The sequence below is a fragment of the Tamandua tetradactyla genome, chromosome 15 (genome assembly GCF_023851605.1).
Source record: "Tamandua tetradactyla isolate mTamTet1 chromosome 15, mTamTet1.pri, whole genome shotgun sequence".
Lineage (NCBI taxonomy): Eukaryota > Metazoa > Chordata > Mammalia > Pilosa > Myrmecophagidae > Tamandua > Tamandua tetradactyla.
Window position 1 is genome coordinate 40,804,990 of NC_135341.1, and position 17,698 is coordinate 40,822,687.

The following is a 17,698-nucleotide window of genomic DNA, read 5'->3' on the forward strand; positions in this document are numbered from 1 at the left end:
CCTGTGTTAAGAAGGGAGGGGGATTTCTAAAATGAGCCATTAGGTTCATCAATATATAATTTTTAAAATTTCTTTTATATATCAAAATATTATCATTTCAATATGTAATTTTAAACATTACTATTTCAACATGTAATAATACATAGCATAATACAGAACAACTTTAATAAACTATTTTACATTCTTTTTCATACTAAGTCTTCGAGATCAGAGTGTATTTTAGCCTTACAGCACACTCTCAACTCAACTGCAACTGGCCATATTTCAAATGCTCAATGGCCGTACGTGAACAACGTGGCTTTTAAGATTCCGGATTGAGATTGGTCGGTACACACGCCCGTCGGATTGTAAGGGTTAACCCAGGGTCGTTTCCCAAGGCAGGCCCTGTGAGTGGCAAATTTGGGACCTGCGGAGCATGCCGGGAGTCGTAGTTCGCGTCCACCTGCCCGTGGGGTCCGATGGGAGTTGTAGGCCTCGGCCTTGAGGAGTATGCCGGGAATCGTAGTCCGCTCCCGCCTGCGGGCGGGTCTGTGCGTCATGGCCGGTCGTGCCGCGCGCTGGTTCTCTTCCGCTCGGCCCCAGAAAGTTTCGGTTCTGCCCGGCCATGGACCCACGAGCGTGTAAGTGCCACGGGGGACCGGCCGGGCTCTGGGGGCGCCTGGGCTACACTCGGCGTCGGAGCAGAGAACTTCCCTCAGGGCGCAGCTGTCACTTTTTGCCGTTGTGGTCCCCACCCCTCCGGTGGCTTCCGCTGATGCCGCCAGGCTCCTGAGCCCCAGTTCCAGCCCAGCCGGCCTGGGAAGCACTTCGGGCGGGTGAAGCTCCTAGTCCTAGGCATGGCCGGGGACCCCAGGCTGTTTCTATTGGTCAGTTAGAAAGACTTCAAACACCAGTTCCACGACCCCCGACGGCCGAAGGACGGCAAAGTGCAGTCTTAGAACAAGCCGACAGGCCCCCGCGTTCTTGCTTGCCTTGCCCACGCAGCTGCTGACCTTAGCAAAACATAGTGTCTCGGCCAGCTTGGTCAAGACAGCCCACACCTTCACTTCGCAGGTGTCTGTTGTACCTGTGTATCTTCCCTACTCTTTTAAGGGGATGACTTGTTAATCCAGGGTTATCCACTGGCCAAGGCAGATTCGTTTTCCCTGCTGCTTCTGCTGCCCAGGTGCAGGTCCTGAGATGGCCCCCGGTAGCTTTCACGAAACACCTGTTGCATGACCTGTGCATTGTGGGGCTGTACTGGACTTGGGCCAGGGTCCATGCTATTCGAAACCTAGGCTAGGTTGGTGTGTTTGTGTGTGTGTGCGTGTGTGTGTAGGGACTGAATTTTAATTTTTTTTTAATAGGAAAAACACGTGTGGTTGACACGTTACCCACATGGCCCCCTCCTAATGCACGTGTGTCTACTGATGCCCCTTGTCACTCATCACTGTTCTCAGTGGCTCTCCGCTGCAAAAAAAAAATAGAGTACTTTGTTGAAACTGCCTGCGTTGGCCATATCCTCTGCCCCTTTGCTTGTCTTACCACAGCAGTTTCCTTTCCCTACCGAAAAGTAGGTCAGGGACTTTTGGGGGGGTAGAGGATCAGGCCTTAATCTGCTCACTGCCTGCCTGCCTGCCTGCCTGCCTGCCTGCCACTGCTGGGGCTTGTGGTCTCCTCTGCTGCAAGCTTAACTCCCCTGCCATCTGCCTAATGCTCTTGTCCTGTGTTGTATGGGGGAAGAGCTGTCACGGTGAGGTTTTTGGCTCTCAGTGGCTTCCACTTTTTGATGTGGGCTTGGGCTGGGTGGGCTTCACTAGACCTTCTGTGACAATCACTACTCCTAAAGTATTAAATGCCACATATTAGTTGTGGGTCATTGTTATTATCACCTTGGAAATCAGTTGATTATAGCACTAATGGGACTTGGCCTCCTTTGATTAAAAAGAGTCGAAAGAGCCCCTTGCTTTAGCAGATGCTGCTTCTCTTAAGTGTTCTTCTTTTTGTAGTACTCTATTTAAAATTTTTTTCAATGTTTCTTAGGAAAACAAACAAAGAATTATTGAAACAATTGTGTAGAGAACACCCATATACCCATCTCTTAAATTCTGCAAGTGATATTTTACTTTATTGTTTTTGTAGTTGCTTTCGAGCTTAGTAACAGTGTCAGGCAATGATCCTCTAGCTGCTCTTTGGATGACCTTTTTCTCTTTGGGATTGGGTTGGCTTTTGGCTTGGTCCTTTTGGGGGGTGGGGGAGATAACCCCTACAGATGTTGGTGATGAGAGGAACCACCCCTAACAGAGTGAGGCCAGAGCACTTGGTAGCTTTGACCCGTGTTGGTCACCGAGACTGTCAGCTGCTTCTAGAACACAGAGTAGGTACTCAATAAATGATAGCCTTTCCCATTAGGGGAGAGGCTTGGCAGATGTAGTTTGTGTTTTGTGAAGATTCCAAAGACACAACTTTGGTGGCTAAAGACCAGAATGTCTTTAAACATGAAGCAGAGGAAGTGTGCTGTCTAGCTGTGGTCTCACAATCAAAACCACTGGTAGGAACTTCGAGTTTGGGGCCACATGCACCCTGAGTAGCTTCAGCCAGCAGGTCAGGGTCCTTAACTGGTCCTTAAATGTAACTGGCTAGCCTCTCACATTACTAGCCAGAGGCTGCTTGTGAGCCCAGGTGAGCTTTATGGCCCTGTCAACATCTGTTTACTTAGTGGCTGATATGTTATTGTCTATTCAAGATAAGCAATGTTTTTACTTGTTTGTAATCTCAGTGCTAATTTGGGGAAGGGGGACCAAAACTTCTTGATTGGTTAGAACTTCTATTTGAACAATTAAGTCAGTAGGGCAGGAATTGGAATGTTTCCTTGGGTCTAAGTCTACCTTCTTGCTTTTTTTTTTTCTTTGATGGTATCATTAAAAATGACTATCTGTATCATCCTGATAATATGAGCTTCAGCCTTCAAGTGTACACAGGCCCATGTCTTTGAAAAGTGGAGGATAGCAGAAGCCATTTCCCTCTTCTCTCAGGTTGGGGTTTATCTTGAAGAGACAATAACATAGATAGTTATCTATCCATCAACTGGTTGGGTCACATCTCCATGGAAACAATAAAAAAGATCCCAACCAGCAATATTAAATGAGGATTAAAGTACATGGCTTTTCTGGGATAAACAACAGTTTCAAACTGGCACAGAGTTCAAATTGGCAAGACTAAGCTGCAGTTGATAAAAGAGAAGACATATTTTGCCCATTGTCATGACTCCAGCTTCATAGCCATCAGAGCTCCCCTTACCCTGTGGGCTTCTCACACCTCCCTTCCCAAGGAGTTTAACATACCCCACCCCACCCCTGCCTCACACCACACAGTTGCCTATTTGATAGTTCCACATTGGCATCTCCAGATTTCCAGGAACGAAGAGAGGTGAAGGGCCTTGGGGAGATTTGAATTAGTAAGGGAGACAGTGGTGGCAATGGCAGTGGTGGGTGGATTTCATTGTTCTTAATCAACTAGAGGGAATTTTCTGGGTAAGAATGGCCAAAGAATGGAGCTATGGTGTACACTTCTTTTTGCCCAAACTGAAACCAAAAAGACCAGAGAAGTTGGCCAAGGGAAGGTAAGGGAAGCATGAAGTGGGCAGAGCATGGTTTGGGCAGAGGGAACTAAGCATCCAAACCCCAGAAGCAGGGCCCAGACTACTGCAGGGCAGCCCAGGGGGCCAGAATGCAGTTGGGAGGGAAGAAGGGTGAGAAATGGGGCCTTGCAAGTTCAGCTGGCTAGGGAATGGAGGACCTCACAAGCCAAGCTAAGGGATTTAGACTTCTCTCTGGCAGCAGTAACTTGAGTTCTCAGGACTCCTGGGTCTCACCTATTTAAAAAGAGAGGCTAGATAAGGGAAGAAGAAGACATACTTAACCCATCCATTTCCTCAGTTATATTATTCCATTCACTTTTGAAATAATAGTTCTAGAACATTTTCACAATAGCAGTATGTCCACAATTACAGCTTGATTTTTTTAATGCATTTTTTTAGTCAACATAAAAGTAATTTATGTTCAATAAAGAAAAATTGAAAAATCAGAGAAATAGAATTTCTGAAAATTCACCCCTGTTCCCACCATTGAAAGATTGTTTGCATTTTAGTACATTTCCTATCTATGCCTAAATATTTAGTTCAGTTTCTGGAGGGTGCATTTTGTTTTGTTTAATGCATTTGTTCATTTAGCACTTAGGGTTCTCCATGTGCCGGAACTGTGCTAGGTGCTGGGGGAGGAAATTAAGAATGATTGAGGTACAGGCAAGTGGGAAGGACAATGATAAAGCAAGAGATTATGATGGTGGTAAATGTCCCCCAAAACAAAGAAAGATGAGCATGAAGAGTCTGCAGTTGGCGTTTGGAATTGTGAGCACATGCATTACATGTTTACCTGTTTCCATCAAGTGCTTATCAGGCCTCGCGTGAACTTTTACTTGTTTGTAAGCTTATTGGGGTGTATGTTGTCTATTTCTTCTCCCTGGAGCATAAGTTCCTTGAAGGCTCAACTCAGCTTGTTCACAACTGTAGTTCCAGGCAATGGCATCAGGGCCTGCCTCTTAACCGGAAGTACCCAATAAGTATTTCTTGCCTGGCTGCTTTCGGTACAGGTTTCTATGCTTTCTTCCTGGAGGCCATTTTAGCAGCTGTGTCTTACTCTGTAAGAGGAAGATTCATAATTGACTGGGCTGACCCTCTTGCCGTTCCCTCCAAATTTATGCCTTTGGAGATCTGTGATTTTTCCCTACCCAGACAGGGGCTATACTGTTTGGGGCAAGAGAAGATGCATTGTTTGTGTGACTGTTCTGGAGTTGCTCAGATTTTCACAGATGCCATGGTCATCTCCTGAATGTGTTCTCTGGTATCTCCAGTGGCAGAGCCAAGGCAGCTTAGTGGCTCCTCCCTTGAACCAGCTTCCCACCTTCCTAAAAGACAGCTTCCCCAGGCCCAGAAGGAACACCTCACACCCACGGGTCCCTCTTGAACCTGCTAACTTGAGTCAGTTGGCTGAAATCATGGCCAGTTTTGTATGTGTGCCAGACAGAGTGACCAAAGAACCTGATTTGTTGGTGGGAGGGAGGGGGCCGAGAGAAGTTTCAAGAAGTGAATGCAAAGTCTGAGGTTCTAATTCCCTTTAAGAAAGAGAAGATTGCAAGCATGAAGGAATGTTTGGGAAAGATGAGCCAGGTTTGCAGTTGGTTAGCACTTTAATTATAATTTCAAGGTGTTGGGTCATCTAACGAGCCTTTGGTCACATGTGTTGCAATCTCTGCCTCTGAGTTGATCTCTGGAAAACTCGTGTGCACTCTCACGGGCACCTTCATGAGGCTCTAGTGAGGGGAGACTGCCCACCCACTAACTTTTTCAGCAGCTGAGCAGCAGGACTTCTGAACATTCAAAACTGCAGGTACCAGCGAGTGTCTCCCTTTCCATAGGTGGTAACCAGAATAATTGGGGATTGGGTATGCTAAACCAGGCTGACGCAGTGACATTTCCAGAAAATCTTGCTTTTGACTGATCTGAACCATCCTGTCATTAACATTCAACATTCTCTCTTGGTCAGGGTAGAATTTACAACTAGTGTGCAATACTTTGTTTGTCCAACTGAATGGTGGCCTCTCTGGGTCAGTTCTTAGCTATAGTGTTGGGAACAAATACACAAACTTTTGAAGGCAGAGCAAGGTTTTCCACGTTCCCAACCACCTCTCCTGGTGTTTCTTTTCTTCTGTGGCTATTCATACACTGATTTGTTTTGTTCTTTCCAGAGCCAGTTTTTGGCAAACATGACTCTTAGTCGTTTGCTCTATAGTGTAAATAATTTTACATGAGTCAGAGTTTTTGAATCTTAATTTCAGACTCAATGGCCTTCTCCATTGTTTAAGAGATTGAGGACATCAGCCAGGTATAGGAGGAATTCAGAGGTCAGGGAAGATCTTTTACTTAGAAAATAATGCTTGGGCTGTAACTAGGAATTCAGGTACTAGTCCCAGATAATAAATAAGAATTTTTCAAATTGCATTTAGTCTCCTTTCCTGTTTGCCGGAAGATAGCATATTCTCAGATATTCTGGAAAGGCTTAAGTGTAATTCAAGTTGTTGGCAAGAAAACCCAGTATTCAGAAAGATTATATAAAATGAATTTCTCTCATGTTTCAAAGATCATGCCAGAGACAGCGTCCAAGGTTTTTACATATCGTGCAACAGGGACACAGGATTCATGGAGATAATTTGCACATTGGCAGCCTCGTGAGGGATTGGCGTTCTAGAGTTGTTTCCCAAGTTCTAAAGTAGCAGCGATGGTGGTACGGACAGAAGCTGTTTTCTGAGGATCTCCTGAGTTAGGAAAGCAGTTTGCCAGTGGACTGAAGATGTCAGAATTTACATGCTGTTTCATGCCAGATCCCTCAAACATAGGGCAAGCTGATCTAGAGATGTGAGGAAGTTGACAGTGGTGGCAAGAACCCATGTGGCAGTGCCCTTTTTTGTGCCATCTGTGTCTACAGAGGTGAACCAGGGAGGGGAAAGATGCAAAGAGTCATCTTCTAAATCCATGAGAATAGTGTCATCGTGGTGCCCATGGTCTGCCAAGGAAGCTCTGATTTTCTTCCTGTAACTCTGTGAGGAGGCACCCAGAGCTGGTTTGGGGATGCCCACCATGACCTACAGGCCCAGTTTATTAACTTGGTGGTGACACAGGCTCTTTGGAAAACCAGCTTATATAATCAGTGGATGGGAACAGCTCACCCCGTGACCTGGGAACTTGGCACCAGCTGAGTGCACTCTGAGGGTCACATGACACGGGGCAGGCTCACAGAGTGCCAAGTCTTGAAGGAACGTGTTTCTGTGTTCAGGCTCATCATGCCAAAATGCCGATTTGGTTTGCAGATCTTTCTTCCTTCATGCCAGACTCCAAATCAGGACTGGTTTTAGACTGGAAATCCAGCCAGCTGGTTGTATAGTTCGTACATTGTTCTGGCCACGACCTGAATGTACTATTTAGAAGCTGTTATTGCTCTCACTTCCTTCTCAGGCTCCACCCTCTTCCATTTGTCTTACATCTAGCATTAAGTGCACACGCAGACCCAGCGGGCTTCGTTTGAAGATTCATGGGTAATTAGTCCAGTCATTTTCCTCCAAGATTATTTCTCCCAGGAGCTCCAGGTCCTCTATGTTGACCACACTGAAATAAAATGAAGATGGAGAAATAGGCTTTATTTTTGTTGTCCCCTTCATGTGGGGTGCCTTTTCTTCCTTGTGTCTTTTCAGTGACCTCCAGGTCATTTTTTGGGCCTGACCTAACTCAGTTGCCTTTGCAGTATCTTCACCATCTTCTTGTTCCCCCAGGCAGAATTAATTTTCCATTCCTCTTAGTTCCTGTTGCATTTTATTTAATTAATCACAGTGCTGCTTTTTTTTTTTTTTGAGGTATAAAATATATACAGCTTTTTAGCATAGCTATGTGAGTTTTGACACATGTACACAATCGTGTAACCACTACCATCATCAAGATACAGAACAGTTCCATTCTCCCCCAAATTCCCTGTGCTCTTTGTGATCAAGCCCTCCCCTCACTGTCAGCACCTGGCAACTGTCGATCTGATTTCTCTCCCAGTAATTTTGCCTTTGCAAGAATGCCACATAAATGGAATTGGAAAGTATGCAGCGTTTTGAGACTGGCTTCTTTCACTTTGCATAATGCAGTTGAAATTTATCTATTTTATCTGTATCTTTGCATGAACCTCTTCTACTAGATCTGGATATTGTTTTTTCTGTCTATCTTCCTGGTGGACAATCAGGCTCCTCCAGAGCTGGACTGTTCCTTGTGTGCTTTTGTATTCCCAGGCTGTACAAAGTAGGCGCTTAACAAAATGTGGTGTTGGGGGACAGCTGTGCATTGAAAGTGATGATACTTGATCCTCTGTGTCTCACTGCGAGAGGCAGTGTGTGCCTGAGCATCAGAGGCCTTTCGTGTAGATATTTGGCTGAACCAATCTCTGGCCAGTCCTTGGTGGGTCCCTGCTAAGCCTCTGTGCTCAGCAGGTGGACTGGAGAGAAGACCGGATGTGGGCAAACTGACTTCTGGTAAACCCCTCCTGTCCTCGGTTTGGTGTCTGTGATGAGTGGGGTCCACTTGCTGGGGGTTGGGGATGTGGTGTGGGGGTTCTCTTTCTGGGGTTCTGTGCCATGAGTTACTGGAAGTGTGTTGTAGGTAACAGTCTGATGGTCTCCCACCTTTTAGGTTGGAGGAACCCTCTTTCGGCCTTGATGTTACTGAGTCACAGCTGCAGCAGCTTGTTAGTTAAAAATAGGCCCCAGGGGTATCTGTCCTGTGCCAAGCCCTCCTCTCCTCAGGCTGACGCTGGAATGCTTATATAAATATTTGTAGGAGTTTGAGGTTGGGGGCCGTTTCTATTCCAAAATCTCTCTGCCTTGACTCTGGAATGGTAAGAGAAGCAGTGGGAGATCAAGGGTCAGCATGTGTTTGGAATGCTCAGGGATGGTGTCACATTATTTATGAGAAGCTGGAGTTCAAGGTGATTCCTTGAAGCCAGTAGAATCATTTGATCATTTGTTGTGGTAACAACAGTTCAGTCATAAATGGTCAGCAGGGCATTTTGGAAAAGCTACAGAGTTTGAAATCAGGCTGACCAGGGTTCAAATCATGCTTCTACCCCAAAATGCCCTGTGACCTAAGTCAACTTACATGACTACTCTGAACGTTAGTTTCTCCTTTATAAGCAGGTATGACTTTGTCTATCCCACTAAGGTGATTGTGAGAATTAAAAGTGATCACATATGTAAAAGCACCTAATAAGCGGGTACATTTAGACCATTATTTAGTGGCTGCATCTCCCAGTTTTGTTGTCTACTTTTGCCTACAAACATTATGGCATTGTGGTAGATATGTGTAAGGGAAGAATTAGAGATTCTGAAAGAAAGACACAGAGGTGTTGAAATGCATGCCCAGATCTCTTTCCAATGCTGCTCCCATCTCCTCACTGCTGTTGGTCTTTAGCCATTTCTGTGTCCTTAAATCACTTAAACAGCTGCCCAAGTAGGGCTGGTGACTCGGGACTCAACAGTTGTGAGAGGACTGTAACCGAGCTTAAAATAGAGATGCATCCCTTAACTGGTACGAAAGGCTGTGCAGGCCCCTGAGTGGCCGGCCAGGCAGGGTCTGAACGCCCCAGGCTGAGCTGGATTCTGGGCAGCTGAAAGCTAACAAACCTTCCTACAAGGGAGCTGCTTCCCTTCCAGGCAAGCCCACCTTTCCAGAAGCCCTGAGGGTATGTGTCCTAAGCCTCTCGACACCCCCACCTCTGTCCCCTAGACAGAAATTACTGACCATTCCTCAGAGAAGGAAACTCTGGGGAGGTTGTGGAGCTGGGCTTAAGGAAGATAATGATCTTGTGATAGCTGGCAAACTACTAGTTTCAACCTTTGGCTTAAGGAAGTGGGGGAGCCTTTTTTTAAGGATGGAAAGTGAGGCATTCATATTTCAGAGGACAGAGTAGGAGTGAGGCTCAAAGAATATTCTATACTGTTCTATACTTGTTTCTTTTTAAGCCCCAAATAGAGCTATTGTTTCAGAATATAAATAAATATGTTAAAAGCAAACCAGAGGGCGGGCCACGGTGGCTCAGCAGGCAAGAATGCTTGCCTGCCATGCCAGAGGACCCGGGTTCAATTCCCAGTGCCTGCCCATGTAAAAAAAAGCAAACCAGAGAAGGCCCACAAAACCAGGCTTATACAGAAAGTTCCAGTCTGAGAAAAGACACCGGGTGGGGTGACTTTGTTCCCAGAGTAGAGTTCCTCGAATACTGTCTTTAAATTGTGTCTGTGACAGCTTCCTCCATGGCCTCTTTTTCCACCATGCAGGAGCCACCATGGATTCTGACCTCTGCTAACCAGACAGCCCTGGAGGGCCGAAATTGTAAGCCTTTCTCCACACTCAGGCAGGAGTCTTAACCAAGAAAGGCAGCCTGCAGCCCTTGCCATGACTTCCACCACTGCAGAGAGCCAGCTCCAGAGAATTATCCGTGATTTGCAAGGTACAGTTAGGTCTTGGAAGAAACCAGGTTTGATTTTAAGGGAGTTGTGGCCAAGTTTGCCATTGCCAGTTGAAATTTAGTCCTTTCATCTTACTGCAAGTAATTGGAGCCCTCAGGCCACATCACATTGAAATATCTGGTCTCAGATTTCCACCCTTGGTAAGGCTGGGAGAACTTGAAGGGCACTGTAAAGCCAGTTGGTAAACAAAATACTCCTCTCCAGACTGACTCTGATTTCTGTTTGGATGTGTTTTCACGCTATCTGTTAAGTCTTTGGTTGAATCACAAGCCTCAGGACCCCAATGAAGATGGTCCACTAGGGAGGAATATTCTCCCTTCCTTGAGCAGGAAAGCCAGATACCCATCTTTCTTGTTTGGCTTTCCCAGCTACTCCTGGCTGGCATTTCACCTGTTGCCTGTGACACTCCAGTTTTGGGTCTGCCGCTTCCCAGACTTCCCAGAGCACACGTTCCCTAATGAGAGAGACCCTGACATTTGGCCCTCATCTCACTGGATAAAAGCAAGGCAGGGGAAGATGCAGATAAAGCTTAGTAGACTCAGCAGGAATGGACAGTTTTCTCTGTTGGCTCCCAATTCAAGAGACCAAATTTCATCCTTTCAGATGATGGTACAAGGGTCAGAATTTTGGCAAGTTTTCTTCCCTGCACAGTTCATTAGGGCTGATCTTGTAAGCCTATTTGGAGCTCTATCACTTTTGTTCCTACATGATCTGAAGCTGACCACTTCCTCCAGGCCTGCAGAGTCCATGGTAACACTTCCCTGACAAACTAAAGGCCCAGGTTCTTAATTGCTCAGACACAACAATGACCAATAGCAATACCTTATACTAGGGGCATTGGTTTAGTGAACTAAGGGCTGGGGTTCAGTCGTCATTCTGAAGGTCAAAAGTCAATAAGATCAAAATCACTTTCTCAGGCTTATTCTCCTGTATACAGTGCTTTGGAACTTGTTTTAGTTTGTAAAAGCTGCCGGAATACAATATACCAGAAACGGAATGGCTTTTAAAAGGGGAAGTTATTAAGTTGCAAGTTTACAGTTGTAGGGCCATGAAAATGTCCATACTAAGGCATCCAGGGAATGATACCTTGATTCAAGAAAAGCTGATGGGTCCAGAACACCTCTGTCAGCTAGAAAGGCACATGGTGACATCTGCTAGCTTTCTCTCCTGGCTTCTCATTTCATAAGGATTCTCCAAGGGTGTTCTCCTTCTGCATCTCCAAAGATCTCTGATTGTGTAGCTCTCTTGGTTTCAAAGCTTTTTCCAAAATAGTTCCCTCTTAAAGGATTCTAGTAAGCAACTCCACCTTGAATGGGTGGTGGCACATCCCTCCATGGAAACCATCTAATCGAAAGTTACTAACCACAATTGGGTGGGTCGCATCTCTATGGAAACAATAAAAAAATCCCACCCAGCAATATTGCATGAAGATTTAAAGGACATGGCTTTTCTGGGGTACATAATAGCTTCAAACCAACACAGGACTCTAATAGCTAATATTTTGGTGGTGTCTCACATGTGCTAGGCACTGTTCTACATGTCTTACAGATAGTGAGTCATTGAGTCCTCGTGTTCGATTCTGTGACATAGGTACCATTATTATCCCCATTTTGTAGGTGAAGAAATGGGCAGAGAGATGTTAAATAACTTGCCAACATTCACATATCCATCCAATGGCAGAGCCTGGGTTTGAGCACAAGCAACCTGGTATCAGAGTCTGTGCTCTTAACTTTAGCCAGTCTGCATTCAGCTAAAGGTGTTAGATACTTTTATTTTTAATAGACACAGAAAGGTAGAGAAAACACTGAAGGGCAGTCCCTACAAAGCTGAATTTGCCACTGGCCTTCACAGGTTTCTCCACAAAGTAGACAGTCTTGTCAATGTTTCAGTTGCTGAATCTTGAAGATGACTCTAGGAAATCTTTAGCCAGAGGTCTTTACTGGGGAAGGAGTGAGAGGAAGAGAGCTCTGGTGGAGTCCTGATCCAGGGAGGAGAAGGAGGATGGGCTGCAGTGTGCTCTGGAAAAGACAAAGGACAGGGATTAACATTTGTTCAGTTACGATTTTCTACCCTGTGTACTGTTTGGATCTGTCATCCCTGTCATCCTCGGGCAATCTCAATGACTTAGGTTAAGTAGCTCACAGAGCACTTTGGTGGGAATTTTTTAAAGGTACCTCTTTCTCAAGACCTTTTACCTTAACCTGGTGTCAGTTGTCTTAATAAGCATGCAGATTTACAGCATGGACCACGAGGGTGGTGCATCCTTAACTAAGCCATCCTTGGGCAGTGCATAACCTTCATATACACCTCTGTGGGGCAGCCCCTTATCCTCCTGTTGACAGCAATAACCAGGAGCTTTGGAGTCAGGGAGACTTGGGGTCAACTCTTGGCTCTGCCTCTTAATCCTGGAAGATATTGGGCAAATCTCTTCATTTTTCTAAGGTGCAGTTGTGTCCTTCCTCTGTCAGATGGAGTTGATAACATTCACTTCTCAGGATTGTTGAGAGAATCAAATATATAATTCATGTAAAACTAATATTACTAATAAGAAATATATTTGGATTATCAGAGAGTAGAGTTAAAAATTTCATATGCAAAGACTCTCTCTTTCAAAGTTTCTGGAGTTTCCAGATCAAGTGGCACAGTGGTTATATATACTTACCCAGTATTAGGATGGATGAGGAAGGCTGTGTAGCTTTCCCAGGTCTCTGAACCCTGGCTCTCAGTGTCAGCCTTGGCAGACACTTCCAGCAGGATACAGCTGCTACAGTCACTTGTTATAGTAGTAATCAGTCCCAGCATCCTGTCTTTGTCATTTGCCAACATTTTCCTGAGGGGTCAGTGTTGATCATTTTTCAGCCAACTCAGGCTCAGCCTTAATCCTGGGCAAGTTTGCTTTGAAACCATGAGCATGAGTTAGGGGCTATTCTTTTAAGACTTTCACAAAAGAAAAGAGTTTTGTCTAGTATGTCCTAACCACCACAGCTGGGGAAATTTTTTCCCAATATCCAAACCAAATACAGCTTCTGTTCTGCCTCTGTTCTACAACAGAGGCAGCAAGTTAGTCAAAAGGTGTTTTTCCCCTTCTCTGCACAGGGACGTAAGATACCTTAGATGTCAGGAGAAGAGTGCTGTAGTCAGAGAGATCTTGAGAAAACCAGCATTCTCGTTCCAGCTGGTGATCTTTGACCAAATGCTCTGACCAATCTGTACAATCTTCATATGTAAAATGGGGACAGTAATATCAGATCTCATCGATTCTAAGTTGTCCTTTTTTTTTTTTCCACATTTTAGCATTTGAGTGCATCTTAAAATCAGTTGTATCTTAGATGTGTTGAAACAAGGCAATCCCTTCCTCCCAGTGCTGTTGTTAAATGAGGAATGCATGTAAAGACCTAGCCTGTAGAAAGTATGTACTTAGAGAATTGAAGTGAGTATTGTTGTCATTGTTGGAATTCCTTATCATTACTATTATCTGCACATGTTGACTTTTCTTGAAGCCTAGACTCCACAATAACTAGCAGTGGGATTGTAGTAAAGAATAACAAGAAACTTGGCAGGAACACAGTATAAAGCTTTCTGGAAGTCAGTGGTAGAGAATTGCTGACTACATCATCCTCACAGCAAACGTTTGTTGACCAACTACTGCATGCAGATTGCTAGGCCGAAGCAGTGGGCACACAAGGATGATCAGGAAATATGCTTATTCAACAAGCTATTGTAAAGTTCCTGTGGGCTTTCAAACATCTTAATGATTTCGAACTTGGAGTTTTATCACATGGACATTTTGTATTTCCAAGGTGCTTGATTTTCATATGACCACGTACTCCTTTTGCTTCCTGGGGTTTTTCTTGCTTCTCTGAGGCTTGTCTCCTTCTGGTTACCTGTTCCTATTTGTTGTCTTAAAGATGCTGTGGCAGAACTAAGCAAAGAATTTAAGGAAGCAGGGGAACCCATCACAGATGACAGCACCAGCTTGCATAAATTTTCTTACAAACTTGAGTATCTCCTGCAGGTAAGTGATTCCTATAAGGTGTTGATTTTTGCTCTGTTTTCTCTTGCTTCTCTCTGGGGTTACTTTTCAGCATTCAGGATGTAACTCAGAGAGCTCAGTAGAGCCATTCACTCTTGTGGTTTTATACTGAAGGTCAGAGTAGTCCCCAGTAAGAGCTCAAACCTCTGAGAGTGTAATCCTTTGGGAATTGGAAAGTTACCCTTTAGTGGTTTGGGGAATCAAGAACATTCTTTGGAGATTTAGGTTACTTCAGGTAGGTCACAAGGTCACTGTATAGCAGGGATCATAACTTTTGGGCAGTCACGAACTCCTTTGAGGGTTTGATGAAGGGTATGGATTCTGTCCCCAGACAGATACGCATATATATATTCACACCCAATTACATACAATTTCCAGGAATGTGTGGACCCTCTCAGGATTACCCATAGACCGCTGTTCTAGAACCTCACTACTCAAAGTGGTCTATATTCCAACAACATTAGCCTCACCTCAGAGCTTGTGAGAAAAATGTTCTTGGTTCCCACCCTAACTTACTCCATCAGAATCTTTGGAGGTTAGCCCAGGAAATAGTTTTAACAAGCTCACAGGGTAACTTTATTCCACTTATTTCAGGGGGCGCTGTCCTAGAGAACTTGGCAGTTGTGGAAAAAGATGTACAACCAAAAAAAGCAAGAAGAAAATGACCCAACACGTTAATAGAGCTTACCTTAGAGAGATCATATTAGGCATTATAATTTTTTTCTCTTCTATTTTTGTGTTTTATCTAGATTTCCTGTGTTTATCTTCTATAATCAGAAAAAAAAATGCTGTAAAATGTTATAGAAAGAGATATCGTTTTGAGCAATGATATTTTTCAACTTCATGTCCCACCAAACCATTAGGATGAGACTCCATTGGAGTAGAGGCCCCCAGTGTTGAAGGGCTCTCCTTTCTCATGCCTTTTCAGATGGTCCTCTATTTTACGTTGTAAAAATGCTTATGAATTTGTGTGTGTGAGAGAAAATGCTTATGGACTTTATATTTTATTTAGTTAATCCCATGTTAGTTTTGTATGACTCATTGCTGACATATATTTGAATTTATTGTACGTGTATTGACACATAATATTGAAACTTAAGAGTTGAGTAGTTGGGATAAAATGTCATTAATGTATTTCCTTTAGCTGGGATATAGTTACCACCCTTCATATTGCTCTTAAGACTTTCGCTTGTGTTTCTTTATCACGTCTCCATCTGATAATAGCATCCTTGTGGTCTTTCTCCCAACTCTGTGCACAGAGCTCCCTTCAAAGGATAAATTTGTTTGGGGAGCTGTTGTTCCTGAACCTCACTAGTTGTGTGGCCTTAAGTCAGTCCTCTTCGAGCCACAGTTCCACATCTGTGAAGTGGGGATCAGGACACCCTCATTTGTCAAGGTTGTTGAGGATAAGAATGCCAGTGAAGGACCTAACCCAGTGCAACTAAGAAGCTGTTGTGATTATTTATTATTTATTATTTATTATTTAAGCAGTGGATGAAACTCAGTGGGTTTGGGCCTCCTCTCTGTCCCTTTCTTTACCCAGTTTGATCAGAAAGAGAAGGCCACCCTCCTGGGCCACAAGAAGGACTACTGGGATTACTTCTGTGACTGTCTGGCCAAAGTGAAAGGAGCCAACGATGGGATCCGATTTGTCAAGTCTATTTCAGAGGTAAGCTAAGCAGAACAGCCAAAGACCTCATGTCATCCCCTCACCTACCTGAATATCTCTTGCAGAGTAGATCTTTGTTGCAGACAGCAAAGCGAAGAATTCAGGGTTTATGGATGGTAAAGAAGTAAAGAAATCCAGTCTAGGTATACTTAGTACCCGTTTTGCTGAGGATTAAGCTCAGAGAAACCACTTAAGTGAGCATTTATCTAACCGAGGAATGACTCAGTCCTGAGTCTGTGTATGAGACCACACCCCCCCAACCCCCATTACTGTTCACACTGCTTTCTCTATTCGTGGTGCCCCTTGGAGGCACGCAGCATAGGAGGCCTCCATCTTTTTTAAAAAAACTCTTGTTTCTTAGATAGAATTCTTAGACTTTTCTAGGCTGCTTTTCCTTTAATTTGCTCAGAAAGCTTGTGTTCAAAACTAAGTCTGTGATGTGAGATCTCAGGTGCTAGTTCTTAAAATGTGCTAACTTCTTACATTCAGTTCTAAGGCCCTCATGTGCAGAATGCCACTTTTTGCCATCCTACAAAATTCCAGAACAACAAATGAAAAGGACATCTCTCTCTCAGTCTCTCTCTCTCTCTCTCTCTCTTTCTCTCCCTTTCCCTCTCTCCCTCTCTCCCTCTCTCCCTCTCTCCCTCTCTCCCTCTCTCCCTCTCTCCCTCTCTCCCCCTCCCTCCCTCTCTCCCTCCCTCCCTCTCCCCCTCCCTTTCTCCCTCTCCCTCTCCCTCCTTCTTCTTCCCTCCCCCCCTTCTCCCTTCCTTTCCCACCTGTGCAATGAATCTCTCTTCCTTTCTCTCACCTGTCTCTAGTCCATCAAGGAGTAAAGAACTTTGTACTTTAGAAAGCAAAAACCCCTTAGATTTGGGGCAGGAGGCCTGAAAAGGTTTGTGCGTTTTTTCTTTCCTTTCAGTATCCCTTCAGTAAATTTGAAGTTCCTTAAAAATCAACAGGGTCAGGTGCTCTGGAAAGAGCTCCTCTCCTGACTGTGCCAGCTCTGGCAAAATGAATTTCTTCTTATAGAGGGTGACAGCGTTAGGTATGCTGACATTGAGGGCTGGGCGTTTTCCACCAGCTGTACCCTCTGACATTAAGCTCAGAGATGAGAAAGATCCTGGCTCCAGTTTGTTTTGTAAGTTTTCCTTAATGCCCATGACATGGAGACAGGTCTTGTGAGTTCTTGCCCAGTATACTACTTGGATCCATTCTATATAACATTGTTTTATTATTATTATTATTATTATTATTTTTTTTTTACGTGGGAACCGAACTCGGATCTCCAGCATGGCAGGCAAGAACTCTATCACTCAGCCACTGTTGCCCTATAACATTGTTTTAATGCATCGTAAATCTGGAGGGAGTTCTTGTCATCCTCTAATCCGTGTATCTGGGAAGAGTTCTCATTGTCCCCCTTCTCTCTTCCACTCCTCGGCCACTACATCAGAGCAACTAAAGCCTTTGACTTTATGACTTTGGGCAACTGAAGTCCGGAAATGAATTTAATTTTAGTCCTTATTCCACAGGGTGAAAAATGCTTATTAAAGCACATCTACTTTTGGCTAGTTTCCTTTTCTTGTTTCATGCAACTGTGAGATCTTAGACAATATGAGGCCAGGGAAACTTAATTTCTAGAAGCAAAATACATCCCCTGCTTGCATAAACATTATCTGTCTTTTGGTGGCTGGCACAGGCTCCACTTCCCGTAGGGTCCAGTTGTTTCAACTCTTTTGAAGGCTTGGCTTCCAGGAGTGTCCTTGGGTAGAATGCCTTGAAACATTATTAGGTTGGGGGCTGCTGGATAATTGGGTTGATTTTTTTTTTTAATAAGTGCCATCTAGGTCAAAGTGTAAAAATTACTGGATAAAAGCATTTGTTGGGCCCTTCAGACCACTCTGGGGGTG

At 44.4% G+C, this 17,698-nt stretch overlaps 1 protein-coding gene across 3 annotated transcripts in view; it reads left to right on the plus strand.

Annotated features, from left to right (window-relative positions):
* Nucleotides 1–499: 499 nt before the first annotated feature.
* FYCO1 (FYVE and coiled-coil domain autophagy adaptor 1) overlaps nt 500–17,698 on the plus strand; it is a 90,984-nt gene continuing 73,785 nt past the window's right edge. Inside the window, exons 1-4 of one of the 3 annotated variants that reach the window (XM_077129558.1) lie at nt 509–620; nt 9,898–10,070; nt 13,998–14,104; nt 15,666–15,791. In XM_077129558.1, coding sequence (XP_076985673.1) covers nt 10,016–10,070; nt 13,998–14,104; nt 15,666–15,791 — 288 coding nt within the window. In that variant the 5' untranslated portion in view covers nt 509–620; nt 9,898–10,015. Of the gene's footprint in view, nt 621–9,139; nt 9,306–9,897; nt 10,071–13,997; nt 14,105–15,665; nt 15,792–17,698 lie in introns of those variants that run through there. The other 2 variants (XM_077129559.1, XM_077129560.1) reach the window with 2 other exon arrangements.